The 17623-nt window shown below is 42.3% G+C and overlaps 1 protein-coding gene across 2 annotated transcripts in view; it reads right to left on the bottom strand.

Annotated features, from left to right (window-relative positions):
• The window catches only part of TBC1D9 (TBC1 domain family member 9), a 115671-nt gene that overhangs the window by 3885 nt on the left and 94163 nt on the right, over nt 1–17623 (bottom strand). For both annotated transcript variants that reach the window (XM_045466981.1, XM_045466992.1), the window contains exons 14-18: nt 14067–14165; nt 13851–13919; nt 9191–9431; nt 4210–4275; nt 3321–3407 (exon numbers count right to left, since the gene is read on the bottom strand). In XM_045466981.1, coding sequence (XP_045322937.1) covers nt 3321–3407; nt 4210–4275; nt 9191–9431; nt 13851–13919; nt 14067–14165 — 562 coding nt within the window. The remainder of the gene's footprint in view (nt 1–3320; nt 3408–4209; nt 4276–9190; nt 9432–13850; nt 13920–14066; nt 14166–17623) is intronic.

Here is a 17623-nt window from a genome sequence, read left to right as displayed (position 1 = left end):
AAACAAAGAAAACCAAAGCCAAAACCCAGTAAACTGAGTTAAATCTGAATTTGAGATAGGTAAATAATATTTTGGTGTAAGTGAGTCCTAAATATCACATGGAACATACTTGTGCTAAACAAATGATGTTTCGCTAGTCTCGAATTCAGATGTTACTGGTGTTCCTTATCTTATCTGACAACCCTATTTCTCAGTAGTGGATTCCCCCAGAATTATTTTTCACAAACAGGGTTCAGTGTAGAACTAGGAATTTAAGAAACAATGTCGTGTAGTCTTCCCTTCTTAAAAGATGGTGGTGTTGGTCCAGTGAATGATTTCCCTACCCTCTCTGTTATATCATCATCTTAACTTTGCATTCATGAGACTGGTTTTCTGCTGGGCTCTGCAAAAGATAAAGAACTCACTTTTTAAAAAAGAAAACCAAAAAATGTGATATGCTACAAAATTCCTTCACATTCATAATATGGCATTTCAAAACTATGACTTGTTGAAGCTCCTGGGTGGCTCAGTCAGTTAAGCTTCTGACTCTTGATTTCGGCTCAGATCATGATCTCATGGTTCGTGGGGGTCGAGCCCTGCAATGTATTCTGCACTGACAGAGCAGAGCCTGTTTCGGATTCTCTCTCTCCCCCTCTCTCTTGCCTCTCCCCCACTCATTCTCCCTCTCTCTCTTCTTCAAAGTTAATAAATTAAAAAAAATATATATGACTTTCAAGGAAACCACTTTTAACTGTTTTCCTTTTTCTTCTAAAAACAGGACATTACAGGGCACATAAAGACTTCAAAAGGGAGAGGTATAAAACTCCCCCTCCCACTTCCCATTCAGTTTGTCAGCTGTCCAAATGCATTCCAGCACATCTTCAATCATCCAAAAGGTGGCTGGCTTGCCAGATATGTGACCTTCACTGAATTCAGCATCAGGTTAATCTCGGCAGCTTTTAAGACAGAGTGAGAACAATGTACTATATGTCATTGAGAAATTCTTCTCCTCTTAATGTTGAAAATGACTTAGGAAACAAGTAGATATTCAAAAATATTTTAAAGTACGGTTAAGTTCATGCAACAGATATTGTATAGCCATTTGAAAACCAGGCTTTCAGGGGGGCGCCTGGTTTCAGGGGGGCCCCTTCTACTGCAAGCAGAGCCTGGCGCCTGCTTCGGATTCTGTGTCTCCCTCTCTCTGCCCCCCACCCCCCTCAAAAATAAACATTAAAAAAAATTAAAAACAAATAAATAAAAAACAGGTTTTCACAGGATGTTTAATGACATGGTAGCATGTTCATGGGATTTTAAACAAAAAAAAGTAGGATACAAAATCGTATAGGCAATTTGATCCCCGTTTTATATATATGCATATATTATCATAATTACACATGTTATACGAATAAACATGACAAAAGTATCCCAGGATACTGTTATCTTTGTATTACAAAATTTTAAGCTTTATCTTTAGCTTATTTTATATATATATATATATATATATATTACAACGGTATTTTTAAAATTTCAACACAAAGCAATAGTGATTTGGGAGTTAGAAAAACATTTTTTTTAAAGCAACTTTTAATGATTATTAAATCCTATTAGCATGTGACCATTCCTGAAGCATTCTGAAATAACTGAATCCCTTTCTGAAATGAGTGTTTACTAACAAAGATACGGCTAACATTTTGCAGCCAAAAAACTATTGCAAACAAAGTTAGGAATATTGTAAGATATGCTAAGGCACTATGCTAAAAAAGCCTGACTATGTCAGCTCATTAAATCCATACTATACCCAATATGCCAGCTATCATCTCCATTTTCCACAAAAGGAAACTGAGGCTCAGAGATGCCAGAACCTACCTGAGCTCACCTAGGTAACAATATACAGAGTGGCATTCTGTCCAAAGATCCTACCCTCAACTTGTATTGCCAATAGTAATAAGACTGGGTCAGGCTCACCCCTTTCTACTCAATCATACTAACGTTTTTTGGTGACATATGGTGACCACACATATCGTGATGAGCCCTGAGTAATGTATAGAATTGTTGAGTCATGTCGCACAGCTGAAACTAATACAACACTGTAAGTTAAAAATCCCAATTAAAAAAAAAAAAAGCTGGTCTAAACTGTGCTTATTTTGGAATGATAAGATTTAAGAGGCAAAAGGACCCAGAAGCAGCCCATGTTTACTTTTGAACTTGGGTGAAGTCATGAAGCTGCAGTAATGATGAATGAGAAGGTAGAGAAGTCACTGCGATAGCTACTGAGAGATGTTGCCTAGATTCATACAAGACAGACACCGTCTGTGTATCTCATTGTATACAGTGAGTTGAACCATGTCTATGTAGACCTAATACCCATACCTACATAAAGCAGAAGTCAGCACGTTTTTTTTTTTTTCATAAAAGACTGGACAGTAAATATTTCCCAGGTTTTGCAGCCCACACTGCCTCTGTCTCAACTACTCAGTTCTACCACCCATAGCACGAAAGTAGCCAGAGGCAGTACATAAATGAATAGCTTGGCAGTGTTCCAATAAAACTTTATAGGCACTCAAGTTTAAATTTCATATAATTTTCCTATATCATGAAATATCATTCTACTTTTGATTTCTTAAAATCCATTTAAAAATGTAAAACCCTTTCTTTTTTTTTTTTTTAACTTTTTTTTATTTAGTTTTGAGACAGAGAGAGACAGAGTATGAATGGGGGAGGGGCAGAGAGAGAGGGAGACACAGAATTGGAAGCAGGCTCCAGGCTCTGAGCCATCAGCCCAGAGCTCGACGCGGGGCTCGAACTCACGGACCGCGAGATCGTGACCTGAGTTGAAGTGGGACGCTTAACCGACTGAGCCACCCAGGCGCCCCTGTAAAACCCTTTCTTAGTTCGCAGGCTGTACAAACAGACCCCGGGCCACATTTGGCCCCTGGGCTGAAGTTTACTGCCACCTATTACAGAGCCTGTGTATCTCTTACATACAGATATAAGAGAACTCTTTCTGACATAAATGTCCTGATTCTGGATAGCAGAATAATAACAGGATGATGTTCTTAATGAGCCTGACTACAGTAGGGAAAGGGGAGCAAAATATATCACTCTAGGGGTCATGTTTTCTCTAAGTGAGTGGGACACAGTGTGCATGCTCCCTTCAGTGGGCAAAGTACCCACTCCCTAGTTGTTGGCTGCTTGACTTCACAAATCTGAAAAGAAAGTAATGTATTAGGCAACTGAATTCATATACTTCTTTGACTGACAAGTTTGAGGCAACTTTTTCTAGTAACAAGAGGGCTCTGTAGAAAAGAAATACTGTACCTATGGGGAGGAAAGTCACTTACCATGTGTGCATTCTGGGGTGATGTCTTCAAAGAAGTATTGAGTTGCTTCAAAAGCAGAATCTGGCTCATCTTGATCAGAGGATGGCTCTAGAGAGGGGAGGAGAGGTCATTCTCATATTGGTGGGGCGGTGACTCAAGGCAAGTGTGCTTTAATTGTTAAAGAAGTGACATGGGGGAGGACGAGGAGCTGGAGGTACCAAGGTGGAGAGGGGGCACATCACTGGGGGCCCTGAATGCTGACGGCCTCTATAGCCTCATGGAGGGTGTGGGGGGCTCACTCCATTTTTTCACTCCACCTTCCTTTTTAACAACCTCACACTGAAGTGTCCCTTTGCCTCTTCCTTTTTACGAGACTGTCCTAAATTCTGTGAGATGCTGCCTTACAAACCAAATTTTAGGAAACTGTATACAATTAAAGATAATTCTCAAATCTACAATTTTACCCTATCTCTATCCTTAATGTCAATCCTTTTTTTTTTTTTTTTTTAGTGTTTGCTAGATATATCCAAGCTATAGGCCAACCTTTTAAAACTTGAACTCAAAACCTCTCCATCTTGCCCACTTGTTTCTGTCAGTGTTAAAATGACTCCTTCTAAACTCAAAATCTCAGGTCCTACATTCTCTTCTCTTTTGCGACCTTTGTATCTTGTGAGTTACCAAATGCTATTTGTTCTTTCTCTTGCAGATGTCTGCTCTTTTCTGTTACAACTCATACCTCACACAGGTAAATGACCATGGAATCAAGCACATACTGATGCAGGAACCTATGCAGGTAATTACTATTCAGTTGATGCTTAGTGGCCAGTGAGTGATTTTGTATATCAAAAAAAGAACTTTCAAACCAGGTCATGGTCACAAATACATGGGCTCCTCTGTGTGGCTCACTTACCAGGCAAGACATGCATTTTGTACAGGAGTTTGAGTTTCTCTGTGAGGTCCCCATGGCATGCAGCACCTAGAATCATATAAATACAATGTGAAATGTATCATGTGCGGTAGTGATGCCTCTCAGCTTAGCATTCCCCTAAAAAGTCTACTTTTTGCAAACTGAAATCAAGACATTAGGTGACAGAAGGTCTGGTCAGGACATATTTGGGTTAAGAGCTCTGGAACCCAGATGCCTGGGTTCAATTCCTTTGTACTTACTATTTGCCCTTGGGAGAGCTAATCTCTCTGTACCTCAGTTTTCCCTGTATAAGGTCAGATAATAAACACAAGATTCTAACAGTGGACTTGACATCAGGATCAAAGGAATGTGAGAATTAAATGTATTAACAAGTATAAAACACTTAGAATAGTGCCTGGAACATAATAAATGTGTTATTCATAAGAAAACCCATTTAACTGGGTTTCAACACTCGAACAGAATTCAGAAATAATCTCGAAACATGTCTGAGATCGCTTCCAATTATTCATTGTAGAAATCCCTGTTAGTCGTTTTGGGGTTCTCCTAAATATTTCTTCAGTTTAATTCATCCTCATCTGTCTGCCATCATATCACCATCCCTTCAATCAAAAGAACCCTGTTACTTTTCTTTTAAAGTCTATATGTATTGGAATCAAAATCCTTCACAAATATCTAGTCTTAGAGCAGCCAGTTGAAGATTAGTCAGCTTTGGGGAAAGAGGAATCACAGAATCTGGGTTGCCAGAAACAGCAGGGGTGTCCACTAAATGCAGGCATCTCCCTTCACACACTGACGAAAGACAGGGATCTAGCACCTGCTTGAACACTTTCAGAGACGGAGAGGTCATCACCACCAGATGCATTCCGTTCTGCACATGTATTCTCTAACTACTGAAAGTCCTTCTGCAATTTTTGTTTTAGTCTCAGGATCCTTAACCTGCAATCTCAACTTCAGAAAGTCCACAAAGCCCATGAAATAGAAAATGTGTCTCTATGTGCACATGTCATTTTGAGGGGAAGAAAATGTCCAAAGTCCCTATTAGATCTCAAAGAGTCCAGGACTCAAAAAAAGGTTTGGAACTGCTCTTCTTTCCCTTATTCTACTCGTTAAAGCCAAACAGAATAGGTCTGTTGCCTCAATACAACAACCTTCAGATTTTGAGGACACCTCACCTGTCTCCTTCAAGCTTATCTTTTCAAGGCAAGTTTATCGTGCCCTCTCCAAATTTTTCCACGTTCTCATAACATGATTTGTATAGCCTTCCCCATTTTTACTCACATCCACTTTATGTGTCGACTCATCAATCAATATCTCTCTGGACAGAGAGTCCCAGAAGACTCTTATCTACTTCAGAGAATAGTGGAGCTGTTTTTGACTTTTCCACTAATATGGCCTGAGTTTACGTTCAATTTTTTATACTCTTTCACTCTGGAGTTTCATATTGACCACGTGGTTAACTAAACTCCAAGATGTGTGCACACCAACTAATACTAATCATGAAAGTAATGACAGACAATTCTATCTCGTAAAATTATTGTGAGAAGAAAAGTGACACACACGTGGAAAGCAGTTAGCACGAGATTTAACACAAAGCAAATAATTAATACATGTCTGACATTAAACCCTTTTTAAGTCAGGCACTGTTCCAAGAATTCTATTCAAAGTCATTTTATCCTGACAGTTACTCATTTGCAAACAAAGGAAAAATCAGAGGTCAAATATCAAACCCAAAGTACCAGAGAACCCTCAGCTGAAACTGACTCATTAACCATCATATTTTGGGGGCAGTGTTCAGCCAGTTACCTAATCACCAACTTCTATATACTCCTTCCTACCTTTTCCATTTATAACAAGTTATCTGGCAAATGACCAGCTGCATCAGGACACGTATGACATATTTAGAGCCTGCCTTTCAGCAACATGATTGGAAAAGGAGATACAATTCATTTGTGGCTTCTGATAGTAATCCCTTATTTCTAATTCCACATAGACCATCTGTTCATGAATTTCTAGAGGGAACTTCCTGGGGATTGATATCATCTTTTCCAGAATCCGTTTTTTAGTTTTTAAAAATTTTTTTCTTTAACGTTTATTTATTTTTGAGACAGAGAGAGACAGCGCATGAATGGGGGAGGGTCAGAGAGAGAGGGAGACACAGAATCTGAAACAGGCTCCAGGCTCCGAGCTGTCAGCACAGAGCCCGACGCGGGGCTCGAACTCACGGACCGCAAGATCATGACCTGAGCCGAAGTCGGACGCCCAACCGACTGAGCCACCCAGGGCGCCCCTGTTTTTTAGTTTTTAAAACCTGAACAGAATTTCTCTTTTCTGGTCTGCTTGTCTATCTCCATAATAATTGTCCCACAGAGTGACAACAGCTCTGAGCATTCTCCCAGTATCTGGAGCAAGGCATACTTTGCTCAAGAACTCAACTGCCTTTTGAGAACCCTAAATACTCTTTTTCAGTGTTTTCACTATCCTGGACTACAAACCTCTCTTTCCTTTCTTGAAGATTTTGAAGAGTATTTTCCTTACTGGAGTCACCTGAACTTAAGTCAATTAAATACTTCTATTAAATTCTATCACTTTTCTAATGCAGCACTGGTTTCTTTTTTCTCCTCCTTAATCTTGTCCAAAGATAATTTTTATAAATCCCCTTTGGATTTGATGAAAGCCACCCATCTGGCAATAAGTAGTTACCTTGGGGCAGAAAAGATTAGGAGAGGGATAAAGGGGTCTTTAGCCTTGCCTGGATTGTTTCACTGTTTAAAAAAGCGGGATGGGGGCGCCTGGGTGGCGCAGTCGGTTAAGCATCCGACTTCAGCCAGGTCATGATCTCGCGGTCCGTGAGTTCGAGCCCTGCATCGGGCTCTGGGCTGATGGCTCAGAGCCTGGAGCCTGTTTCCGATTCTGTGTCTCCCTCTCTCTCTGCCCCTCCCCCGTTCATGCTCTGTCTCTCTCTGTCCCAAAAATAAACACTGAAAAACAAAAAATTAAAAAAAAAAAAAAAAAAAAGCGGGATGTACTTATATGTTACTTGTGTAATTAAAAATTAATACCTCCTCCTTCCTAAGAAATACGAGTAGCAACAAAAGGATGAATCGTTGAGACAGCCCTTCTCTGAATCTGGGCCCAGCATGTATTAACTGTGTAGTTCAGTCCAATAACAGGTAAGTATTGACTCGCTAGAAACTAGTGTCCCAGCAAGTTATTTAACTTTTCTGAGCTTTCATGTCTTTAGCCAAAAAAGGGGCTAATAAGAGTAAGCACGTGGGTAATAAAGCATAATAGTAAGAGCACAAAGTGGGCCCCTGAAGTGCCTGGGTTCAAACTTCAATTTCGTAGTTGTGTGTCTAAGGCAAATTGAATGCATGTAAACATGAGCGCAGTGTCCGCAGCAGAGTAAATGCTGTATAAATGTCAGCTGTCATTAGTATCTCCTCAAAAGGCTACTGTTTGGATTTAGCGATAAAATACAAATTCTAAAGCATCTGAGTAGTGTTTGCACTAAAAAAAGGCTAGTTCTTCCATGTCCCCCTTCCCTTTTAAGCATATATGTGAGTGCTTTATACAAATAATTTTTTCCTTCCTAAGTGCACTTCATCTACACCCCTTTGTCTTTTTATATTTACTTATTTATTGTGAGAAAGAGAGAGAGTGTGAGCAGGAGAGGGGCAGAGAGAGAGGGAGAGAATCTTGAGCAGACTCTGTGCTGGTAGCACAGAGCCTGATGCTGGAACTCAGGAACTGTGAGATCATGACCAGAGACAAAAGTTGGATGCTTAACTGACTGAGTCACCTAGGTGCCCCTCCCCTTTGCCTTTTTAAAAACCATCAGCTTCCTTCGGCCTTTAAGCCCTAGTCATTATTCTTAAAGATTTAGAGCACTTTTTGGAGTCATCATTGGCTCTGTGCCTGACCCCTTCATCTTTCCTAGGGCATGTCATTTTAAAGTACATGACCTGGGGACGGACGCCTAGGTGGCTCAGTTGCGTGAAGCCTCCAACTCTTGATTTGGGCTCAGGTCATGATCTCATGTTCTTAAGATCAAGCCCTGCATCAGGCTCTGTGCTGTGAGCACAGAGCCTGCTTGGGATTCTCTCTCTCTCTTTGCCCCTCCCCTGCTCTCTCTCAAAATAAATAAATAAATAATTTTTTATACATCAAAAAATGAATAAATAAAATACCTGGCCCACGGTCACAGAGTGGCACAATTAGAATGAGCTTTTTTTTTTTCCTTCTCCTTGTCTCATTCTGACCCACTGGCATAACACGTCCTACATCCACAACCTCAGTGTCTGGTGGGCCAAGCTCTATTACCCTGTAGCCTTTCTGCTCCATCATGGAGGGAGCAAGAGTTCTAAAGGACATAGGGCGGTCCTGCTAACACAGAATAACGGTCAGGCAGCGAGGCTGACGGGCAGAAACCACGTGCTGCTTGTGAGGTGTGGGTGTGCTTTCTCAGGACAGCCGGTCCTTCCTCCAGGCCAGATGGAGAGAAAAGACCTCCATTTAGACCGCAGAACTGCTGCAGTTTCTTCAGCCCTTTATTAAAAACATCATGAAAGGTTTTTATAACATTTTGCGATACGTAATATAAATATACTTTATGTCAAAGAAGAACAATCCACTCAAATATTCTTGTAAAGGTATCATGGCCTGTGGTTTCAGTGTGTAAGTTGGCATTTTATTGTCTTGCACGTTCTCCGATAATGTATTTTAACTTGTGCTGAGGACTAACTAGTGTCGAATGCTTTAATCATATAGTATATCCGTTCATTTAAACGAATTTTACCATCAGTTTGCAAACCTTAAAATGAGACGCTCTACCCTCTACTCTAAACCCTTGGAGGCAGTGCGGGGCTGTGGCCCGGAGGGCAGCACTGAGGACCACCAGGAATGGGGGTGGCTGTTGCTGCCCCATCATCCCTTCCCAATTCATGAAGTAACATCCCATGCTTACTCAGGCCGGAGACAAACTCTCGGAAGTTAATCAGAGAATCTCCATTTTCATCCAACAACTGGAAGAGGCGGGAGGCCAATACTTCAGAGTGAGTTCCGCAGGCCCAGGGAAAGAGAAGAGCAAACATCCCCTTGAACTGCTCAAAGTCAATGCGATACTGTTCCAGGTAAGGCAGGCTGGGGTCATGCCGGTCCAGAGCATTGCTGCTCCCACCCCAGTAGCAGCTGGTTAGATGCTCTGCCTGAAAAGTTACAAGAAAAAAAGAGGATTACTGGGGATGCGATCTCACGGCAGGTACCGGGAAGGAAAAGTCCCGCCTCACATTTGCAAAAAGCCTTTTCGATCCACCTGTGCATGTCTCCTTGGGCAGGAGCTCTGGTCTTAGGGCTCCCTGTCTTCTCGTTCTACACCCATCTCCACTTGACCACCCCCACCAACTCCATGGCAACCACCTCTGCAGGTTACATCCGGCATGAAAGGTCCAGCTCAGTTACTGGAGGTAGGTGAATAAAGGGACCTCCCCACATCCCCTGCCTCTACCCCTACTCGTTTCCCCTTTACACACTGACACACGTTTAAGAAAAAAAAAAAACCCATAAAAATAAACAAAAATATTTATTAAAAAAAATTAAATGAAAGGATCTGTAATTTAGGCAATCTGACCAGCTTGTTTTCTAGGTGAGGATGAGAAAGCCCAGAGGCTGAGGGGCTCTCACGAGGTCATCAACTGCGTACTCAGGGCAGAAGCATCATGACATTTGGGGTTTCTGAATTCCTAGTTTAGTGTCCCAAAGACCCCTTTCCTCTTGGTTACTGAAATTACATAAATATCATAGTCACAGTATTCAAGCTAAAATGTGTGGTTTTCTTATTTCACGCATCTGAAAATAGCTCTAGGAAAATTCTGAGTAGGAACCACTATGGTGAGGAGAATAGAGATCTGGAAACAACAAAAAGCTTCCTGTTTCTGTCCTTGGAAACAAGGCAGCCTCTTATTCATGAAGTCATATTGATCCTGGTAGATATGTGCACCCATTCTAGGAAGACCACAAAGATAAAACTTGTAATAGAAAGGCCCAGAAGGACACCCTTCCCCCAGACATTTACAGTTAGCTCTGGATGGTAAATGGGGGAGATGGGAGGGGCGTGAAAAGGAGGACTTTATTTTTACTTTATTCCGCATTGTACTGTCTGAGTATCTCACTACAGTAATGTATAAATATTGCAGTAGAAAAAGAGCACTTTCGAAACAGATCTTTCCCCTAGCTTAGGAGCTGTGTAAGGGGGGAGTCAGTAGTGGGTATAGTAGTAGTTTTGCTCTTAGAAAGGAACAAAGCCCAAATGTCTTGATCACAATTGTTTACTGGGAATCACAGCGAACAAACTAAAAGAGAGGAGTGGGGGTCGGCAAGAGAGGGGGAGGAAGAGGTGGAGTGCAGAACCAAAGGCAGGTTTTTGCAAAGCAGCCTTGGGAGAATACAGGAAGTGGGTCAGAGTTCGCGGGGGTTTGGGAATGCATTCCCGGGCTGTAGTAGTAAGGTCAGAGTGGGGGGATGTTCAAGGCAGGCAGGCGGGGCTGAGGTCAGAGAGCCTGCAAGGATCAAGCCCTAAAGTGATGCCAGCAGCCCTCAGTGGGTGGGATGGCCTTGGTAATAACATCCCTGGGAGGGGTCCTCTTCGCCTGAGCTACTTCCTGGATAAAGCTTGCCTCAGGCATTTCCTCCTAAAGCTTGCAAATTACTCTGGAACCAGGCTGGAATGTGAGTCCAGGCACTTTGACAGTGCTCACAAACATCAGGAAAAGACAAGCCAGTTCCTTGATAGCCCCCACACTCCATCATGGGGGGACTAGGGGCCCAGACATCCAAAAAGGACCAAAGGAATAATTTAAAGAGTTCAAGAGAAATTAGGGCAATGGGGCCCTGAACTACATTTGCCATCAAATGTGCCTCAAGGTGGCAGCCTTTCACCCTTTTCCTCCAAGTTTTTGTTTTGTTTTAATTTGAGTATCGTTGACACACAATGTTACGTTAGTTTCAGGTATAGGACTTAGTAGTTTGCCAAGTTTATAAGCTCCTCCAGAGGGGATGCATCTTTCCTTTGTATATGCAGGAACCCCTCCCCACCCCCTGCTCCCCAAAATTGGCTTTTTAAAGGACTAAGAAGGCTGGCAAGGTGTCTGACACATAGTAATGCCTCAATGTTCATTCAAATGATTTAAAGCCAATGAAAGGGTTCAGAAGACTCAAAAAAAGAGAGTCTATAATGAAGTTTTTATCTTGGGTTCCACAGTATCTCCTGAGGCTCCTTCTGACCCCTGACACTGAGTCTCAGGTTCTTTCTTGGGGTGCATGGTAGATTGGGGGAGTTCCTGTTTGTCAACACACCCTCAGGGCAGGGCTTTGGAGTAAAAGAAGAGTTTGCTTTGTTCAGGTGCGAATGACACAACCGGTGCAGCCGGTGCAGCCCGTGCCCAGGCTTCAGCAGTTTCTGGGTCCGGGACTTCCGCACAACCAGCTCTGGCCCTCCTTTCCCTGGTGTCCCCCCAAAGCAGCCTCCTCTTTCTAACGTCAGTGCCCTTCCTGCTATCTGTTCATGGTCTTGCTGCCTCTGGCTGCTACTCCCACTTCTGCTCGGTTACCCCAAATCTTACCCGCCACCCTGTAAAGCGGATTTCTTCTGGTCTTCAGCATCTCTTCAAAATCTGATCTTAATTGGATCATTGTATCTTTGGTTTTGATCCAAGTTGGATCACTGTATTTTTCCTTTATGAAACCAAGAGGGGCCCTTTTCGTATGAATAACCAACTTACTGAGCAGTTAGTTATAGCGTATGAATAAAATATGAATGGGCTGGCATACTATAAAGACCTCACCATCAAGTGCAGAATAGAGGCTGGTGGGGGGGGGGGTGATGTCCACTCTGCTGGTCATGCTGCTGGGATACATGAAGGGCATCATTAACCAGCTATGGACCACTGACCACTAACTTACCCATGTATTCAATACACATGTTTAGAGCACCTGCCAGGGACAGACACTATAGTAGGCACCAGTAAAACAAACAAACAGAAAATAATGGTGGTGCTCTTTAGTAGCTAACAAGCAAGTGGGGATATTAGTGAAAACATTCCCAGCTATCACATCCTCTGATTCTAAGATCTGTTAGTGTTCAACCCAGACCTTTGTCCCTTAATGCTCCCTGCTGTACTATGTTTGCAGGTCTCCAAATAGTCATGTTATTTCTGGCAATAAAAGGGGAACATACAAGAAGCTACCCAATTAGAGATCAGGATAAAGTTGGCATCAGCATAAAGGACATCTTTTCAAAGTTTCTCCAAAGTGGCCACATTTTTACCTATGAGGTTGATAATGATGGTTAAAAGTATTTTTTCTAGAAGAAAAAAATACTACATTGCTTTATTTACTAATAAAATGTCTTCTTATTCAGGATCAAGATTGGTATGGGCTGAATTATGGAATGAAAATCACAGAACTTTAACCAATTAGGCTTTTCCTTACGCATATGAACAGCTTTATTCTTATTCTGGCTACATATCTCTTTTTCAGTGTGTTTTAATATAGCTTAGTACAGGAAAGCTCTGAGGGTGCTTTAATACAGGAAAGCTTACTACAGGAAAGCTTTAATACAGGAAAGCTCTGAGGGTGCTTCTTGTAAGACATTACAATGTACAATAATTTCAGGGAGACTTTAAATTCAACTGCCATCATTCCAATGAGTGTTATAAAGTAATATTGTATTTTGTTAGGACCAAGGAAATAGCTAAAATATATATGGAGTGGAACAGCGCTAAAACATCAGCTTAAGTCAGTTAAGAGAAAATGCTTATTTTTCATATAAAGCACTCCATTTGTAAAAAAAAGTGTTTATTTTTGAGAGAGAGAGAGAGAGAGGAGAGAGCATGCATGCCCAGGAGGGGGGCAGAGAGAGAGGGTGACAGAGGATCCAAAGCGGGCTCCGCGCTGACAGCAGCGAGCCTGACACGGGGCTTGAAAACACAAACTGTGAGATCATGACCTGAGCTGAAGTCGGATGCTCAACCGACTGAGCCACCCAGGTGCCCCGAAGCACTCCATTTTTATACTCTCAGCTCTATCTTCATATTTATGCATGTCGACACTCATGCTGTCCCTTAACAATTTAACAGAAATGGGGCACCTGGGTAGATCAGTCAGTTAAGTGCCCAGCTGTGGCTCAGGTCATAATCTCACAGTTCATGGGTTCGAGCCCCACATCAGGCTCTCTTGCTGTCAGCACAGAGCCTGCTTCAGATCCTCCGTCCCCCCCTCTCTCTGCCCCTCCTCTGCTTGTGCTCTCTCTCTCAAAATAAATAAATATTAAAAAAAAATCTAGAACTAATTGAATCATTACAGTGAACTCTTTATTCCCCTGGATGTACATGCATTTAACTTTAAAACTCACCGTGAGGGGCATGTGGGTGGCTCAGTCAGTTAAATATCCGACTTCGGCTCAGGTCATGATCTCACGGTTCATGGTTCTGAGCTGTTAGCAAAGCCTGGAGCCTGCTTTGGATTCTGTGTCTCCATCTCTCTCTCTGCCCTTCCCCCCCCTCCTTCTGCTTCTCTCTCTCTCTTTCTCTCTCTCAAAAGTAAATAGACATTAATAAAAAAGAACTCACCTTGAAAAGAGCATAAAGTTCTTCTAGCTCATCAATGGTAAAGGAAGTTTCTGTCACAATTGTTCGGACCTTTAAGAAGGTAGACACAATTAATTTCACAATCTCAAAGATGTTATATTGGGAAAGTCCCTGATTTTCTTCTTTTAAATCATCTCAGTCTGTGAAGCAGGAATTTATGGAGAAAGAAGGCCATCCACTATTTTTCAAAGGACTTACCACATTCCGTTTCGTAGTATCCTCCAGTGTCTGGATCACCTTTAGTCTCTGTTTGAATCTCATCTGCTCAATTAAGTCTGCCCGGATGGTTCCAAATTTCTGGAAAGGAGCAATATTGGTGTTTCTGAGAAATCTGCTAAAGCACACAGTCCGCAAGATTTATGGAGACACAATCCTGATACATAGAAGAAACTGAATTTACCATTTTACCTTATGTTTGGGTTTTACTTATTATACCTATCGCCTACCGCGCCCCCCCCCCCTTACTATGAGAGCAGAGAGTGTGTCCACTGGAGTGGAGGACAGTGCTGATTTACTAAATGCTCAACAAATATTTGCTGAATACATCGAATTCTCATGATAATACCAGGAAGGAAGTGCTCTTCTCCCCATTTCAGACACAAGGAAACAGAAGTTTAACAAAAACACTAACTTGCCCAAGCCCACAGAGCTGGTAAAGCATTCATTGCAAAGTACAGGCTACAGACAGAGAACTGGATTGGGGCACCCGGGTGGCTCAGTCGGTTGAGCGTCCGACTTCGGCTCAGGTCATGATCTCACAGTTTGTGAGTTCCAGCCCGGCATCGGGCTCTGTGCTGACAGCTCAGAGCCTGGAGCCTGTTTCAGATTCTGTGTCTCCTCTCTCTGCCCCTCCCCAACTTGTGCTCAGTCTCTCTCTCCTTCAAAAATAAATAAAAACATTAAAAAAAGAAAGAGAACTGGATTTACTTCAAATTGAGCCAAAATATATATGCCTTTGATTCACAACAATGAAAAAACATTAGTTGTAAGACAGAAGAAACCTAAATTTTATTGAACCTACAATTGTGTCATTGGCTCCTTATCATGACTTTGTGAGTTGGCACCATTACTTCCATTTTACAGATGAGAAAACCAAGGTTCAGAGAGGTTAAATAAGTGACTCAAAGTTCCACAGGTGCTGAGCTGCAAGTCTGAGGCCCAGACACCAGCTCCATAACTCCACCACCCACCATTCTATCCAACAAGAAGTTCTCTCCCGTCTCTGGGTAGATCAGAGCACAGATTTTGGAGGTAGACAAAATTTTATTCAAATTCATGTTCTTTGCCGTTGTGACTCTGTGCAATTCAGTTGAGTCTTCTGAACCTCACTTTATTTCTCTGTAAATGAGACACCAAAACTGTCCTTGTAGAACTGTGGTTAGAACAAGATAGATGTATTAATATAAAGAACTGACAGTAGTCACTAATATTAAACATTGGCTTGATAATCTTTGCAGATTGCTAAAGAAAGAGTTATTTCCTAGCCTGACCTTCAAGAAGCCTTGTATGTCTATACTGAATTAACATCTGTTCCTCAACTAGAAATGGATCCTGCTGTTTGCTAGGCAGGACCCTCCCTCGGCCAGACCTCTGGGACTGGTAACAGACAGAACACAATGGAAACACAATGACCCTTCCATCTGAAGCAAACAGTCGCAACCTAAAAGGAAACCATGGACTCTGAGTTCCTGCCTGGAGGATGTCTAAATGAAAATGAGCAATGAGAATGACTGAGTCCCTCTCTCTCTCCCCTAATCCCCCTTTCTCCCACCTTTTGCAGGGGCTCTGACAGAATGAAATACTAAATATAGGGCAAACTAAAAAGGTGGCTCGGTACATCCCGGAGCCAACATTTTCCATTACCCAAAACCAGGGCAAAGCCTGGGTGTAACACTTCTTCCCAGGCATTGCACATTTCAGTTCCATGAAAAGAACTAATTCACTAACGTAACGACAATACTTTTTCTAACAAATAGACTTTAGTGATGCGAGTGAGGGAGCCTAAGATTATCTCAATTTTCTAAAACCTACCCTTCCTTAAACAATAAACAAAATTATCCATCTCATTTACATCTCTTCTCCAACTCAATTTTTATCTGAATGTTTCTGTGAGCTGTTTCTAATTTTCCAACCTAATCTCTGATGTCTTTAGGAGCTGGGAAGCATTTTCAATGCAGGCACAGCATCCTCTTTTTGCTTCTTTGCCCCACTCCCCTGGCCTTGCTGATACCAGCTAAGAACTAGGTATTCGGCCCTTCATTTTATACCACTTCACCCCTCCTGCGTTCCAGTTCTCACCACACAGACTTGAGACAAGGAGAACAGCTCGGGAAAACGAATGATGTGGGGACCAGTTTGTCTCAAGTTCCCAGTGCGTGTTCTCTGGCCTCTCCCACCCCCACCATCATTCCTGAGTGGACAAGAGCTCCCTTCCCCATGCTGGGCAGCCTCCTGTGATTCGTTCATCCCCTGTGTTGCTGGGAAGACAGGGACGATGGAGAACAAATACAGATTTTACAGAGAGACCACAAGGGCCAGGCTCCATCAAGTTCAGAAGGCTCCTCCTTTCTAAATCCTCCAGAGAGAACTAGAAATATTTAAATGCTGAGGCTTAAAAAAAAGGGGGGGGGCAACATAAAACAGTTTAGGCCTTAAGTCCTAAGTAAGGGATGGGATGATCTGAACGAATCTGCCTACCACAAGGAAATTTATTGAAACAAAAAGAAGGCATCGTTTCTAAAATCCAAACTCTACAGTGTCTGTTTTTCAGTAAGCGTATCCCATTGATATTATGCTCAAAAGGGCCCTTTAAATGTTTCTTATTTTCTGGGGTACTCATTTTCCTGGGATAGAGAATGGGGCTCACTCCTGTTAGCCAGAGGACCGAGCACGATTCACACGTGAGGGTCCTTTCTGTGGCCAGAAATCTCCCCAAATCTCCAAACGCCTAAGGTGGTGCCTTGGAAGAGTGGGTTGGGGGAGAAAAGAGAAACTGATGGGATGTGAGTGAGTCTCTGGACTTTGAAAAAGTAGCAGAAAGTTGTGGGGGGCTGAGACCAAGGGCTGGGTGAGAGATTTCTCAAACTGCTGAAAGAATACTTCCCCCAGATTCTGCCCTGCTCTCTGCCATGACCGCATCTGTCTGTCCTGGGTGCTTGTGTGTTGGGTGGGGCGCAGGTGTTCCCGTGGAGGAAAGAGGAGGGTGAGGAGGAAGAAGAGAAGAAGGAACCAGGACAGGAAGTCAGTGTGAGTTGTTTGCTTGTTGGTGTCCTATGTTTGCTGAATGAGTGTCTCTCCAGGGGTCCTCTGATCATTAAAGAAGTCTCTATTCATGACAAGATTAATATCCAGGCAACACCTTCCTAACTCTTGTCAGAAAGCAGGCCCATGCTTTATAACCAAATTTGTGTTCCTCACAAAGTTTTAAAGTTTTGCCTAGCATAAAGGTCTAGAAAAGCCATTGTCACATGAGGAAAATGTTTACAAAATAACATTTCAGTCAGCTTCAGTGTAAAATATCCCATGTGAACTAATTATTAGCTGTAGTTTGAACATGCTAATTAAAACATAAGAAATGGTGAGTAGCAGTAGAGATAAACAGATATGAGATCTGAATCTCAGCTCCAACATACTGGGAAACCTTGGACAGGTTACTTAACCTCTCTGAGTTCTATGATTTGTAAGAGGGGCATAAAAATACAACCTGATTCTCAGGCTGGTGATCACTAATTCTCATAGGGCATGGAAAAGTCAAA

This window comes from Leopardus geoffroyi, chromosome B1, assembly GCF_018350155.1.
Source record: "Leopardus geoffroyi isolate Oge1 chromosome B1, O.geoffroyi_Oge1_pat1.0, whole genome shotgun sequence".
NCBI lineage: Eukaryota > Metazoa > Chordata > Mammalia > Carnivora > Felidae > Leopardus > Leopardus geoffroyi.
The sequence above is the reverse complement of the archived record's forward strand: the minus strand, read 5'-3'. Positions and strand labels throughout refer to the sequence as shown.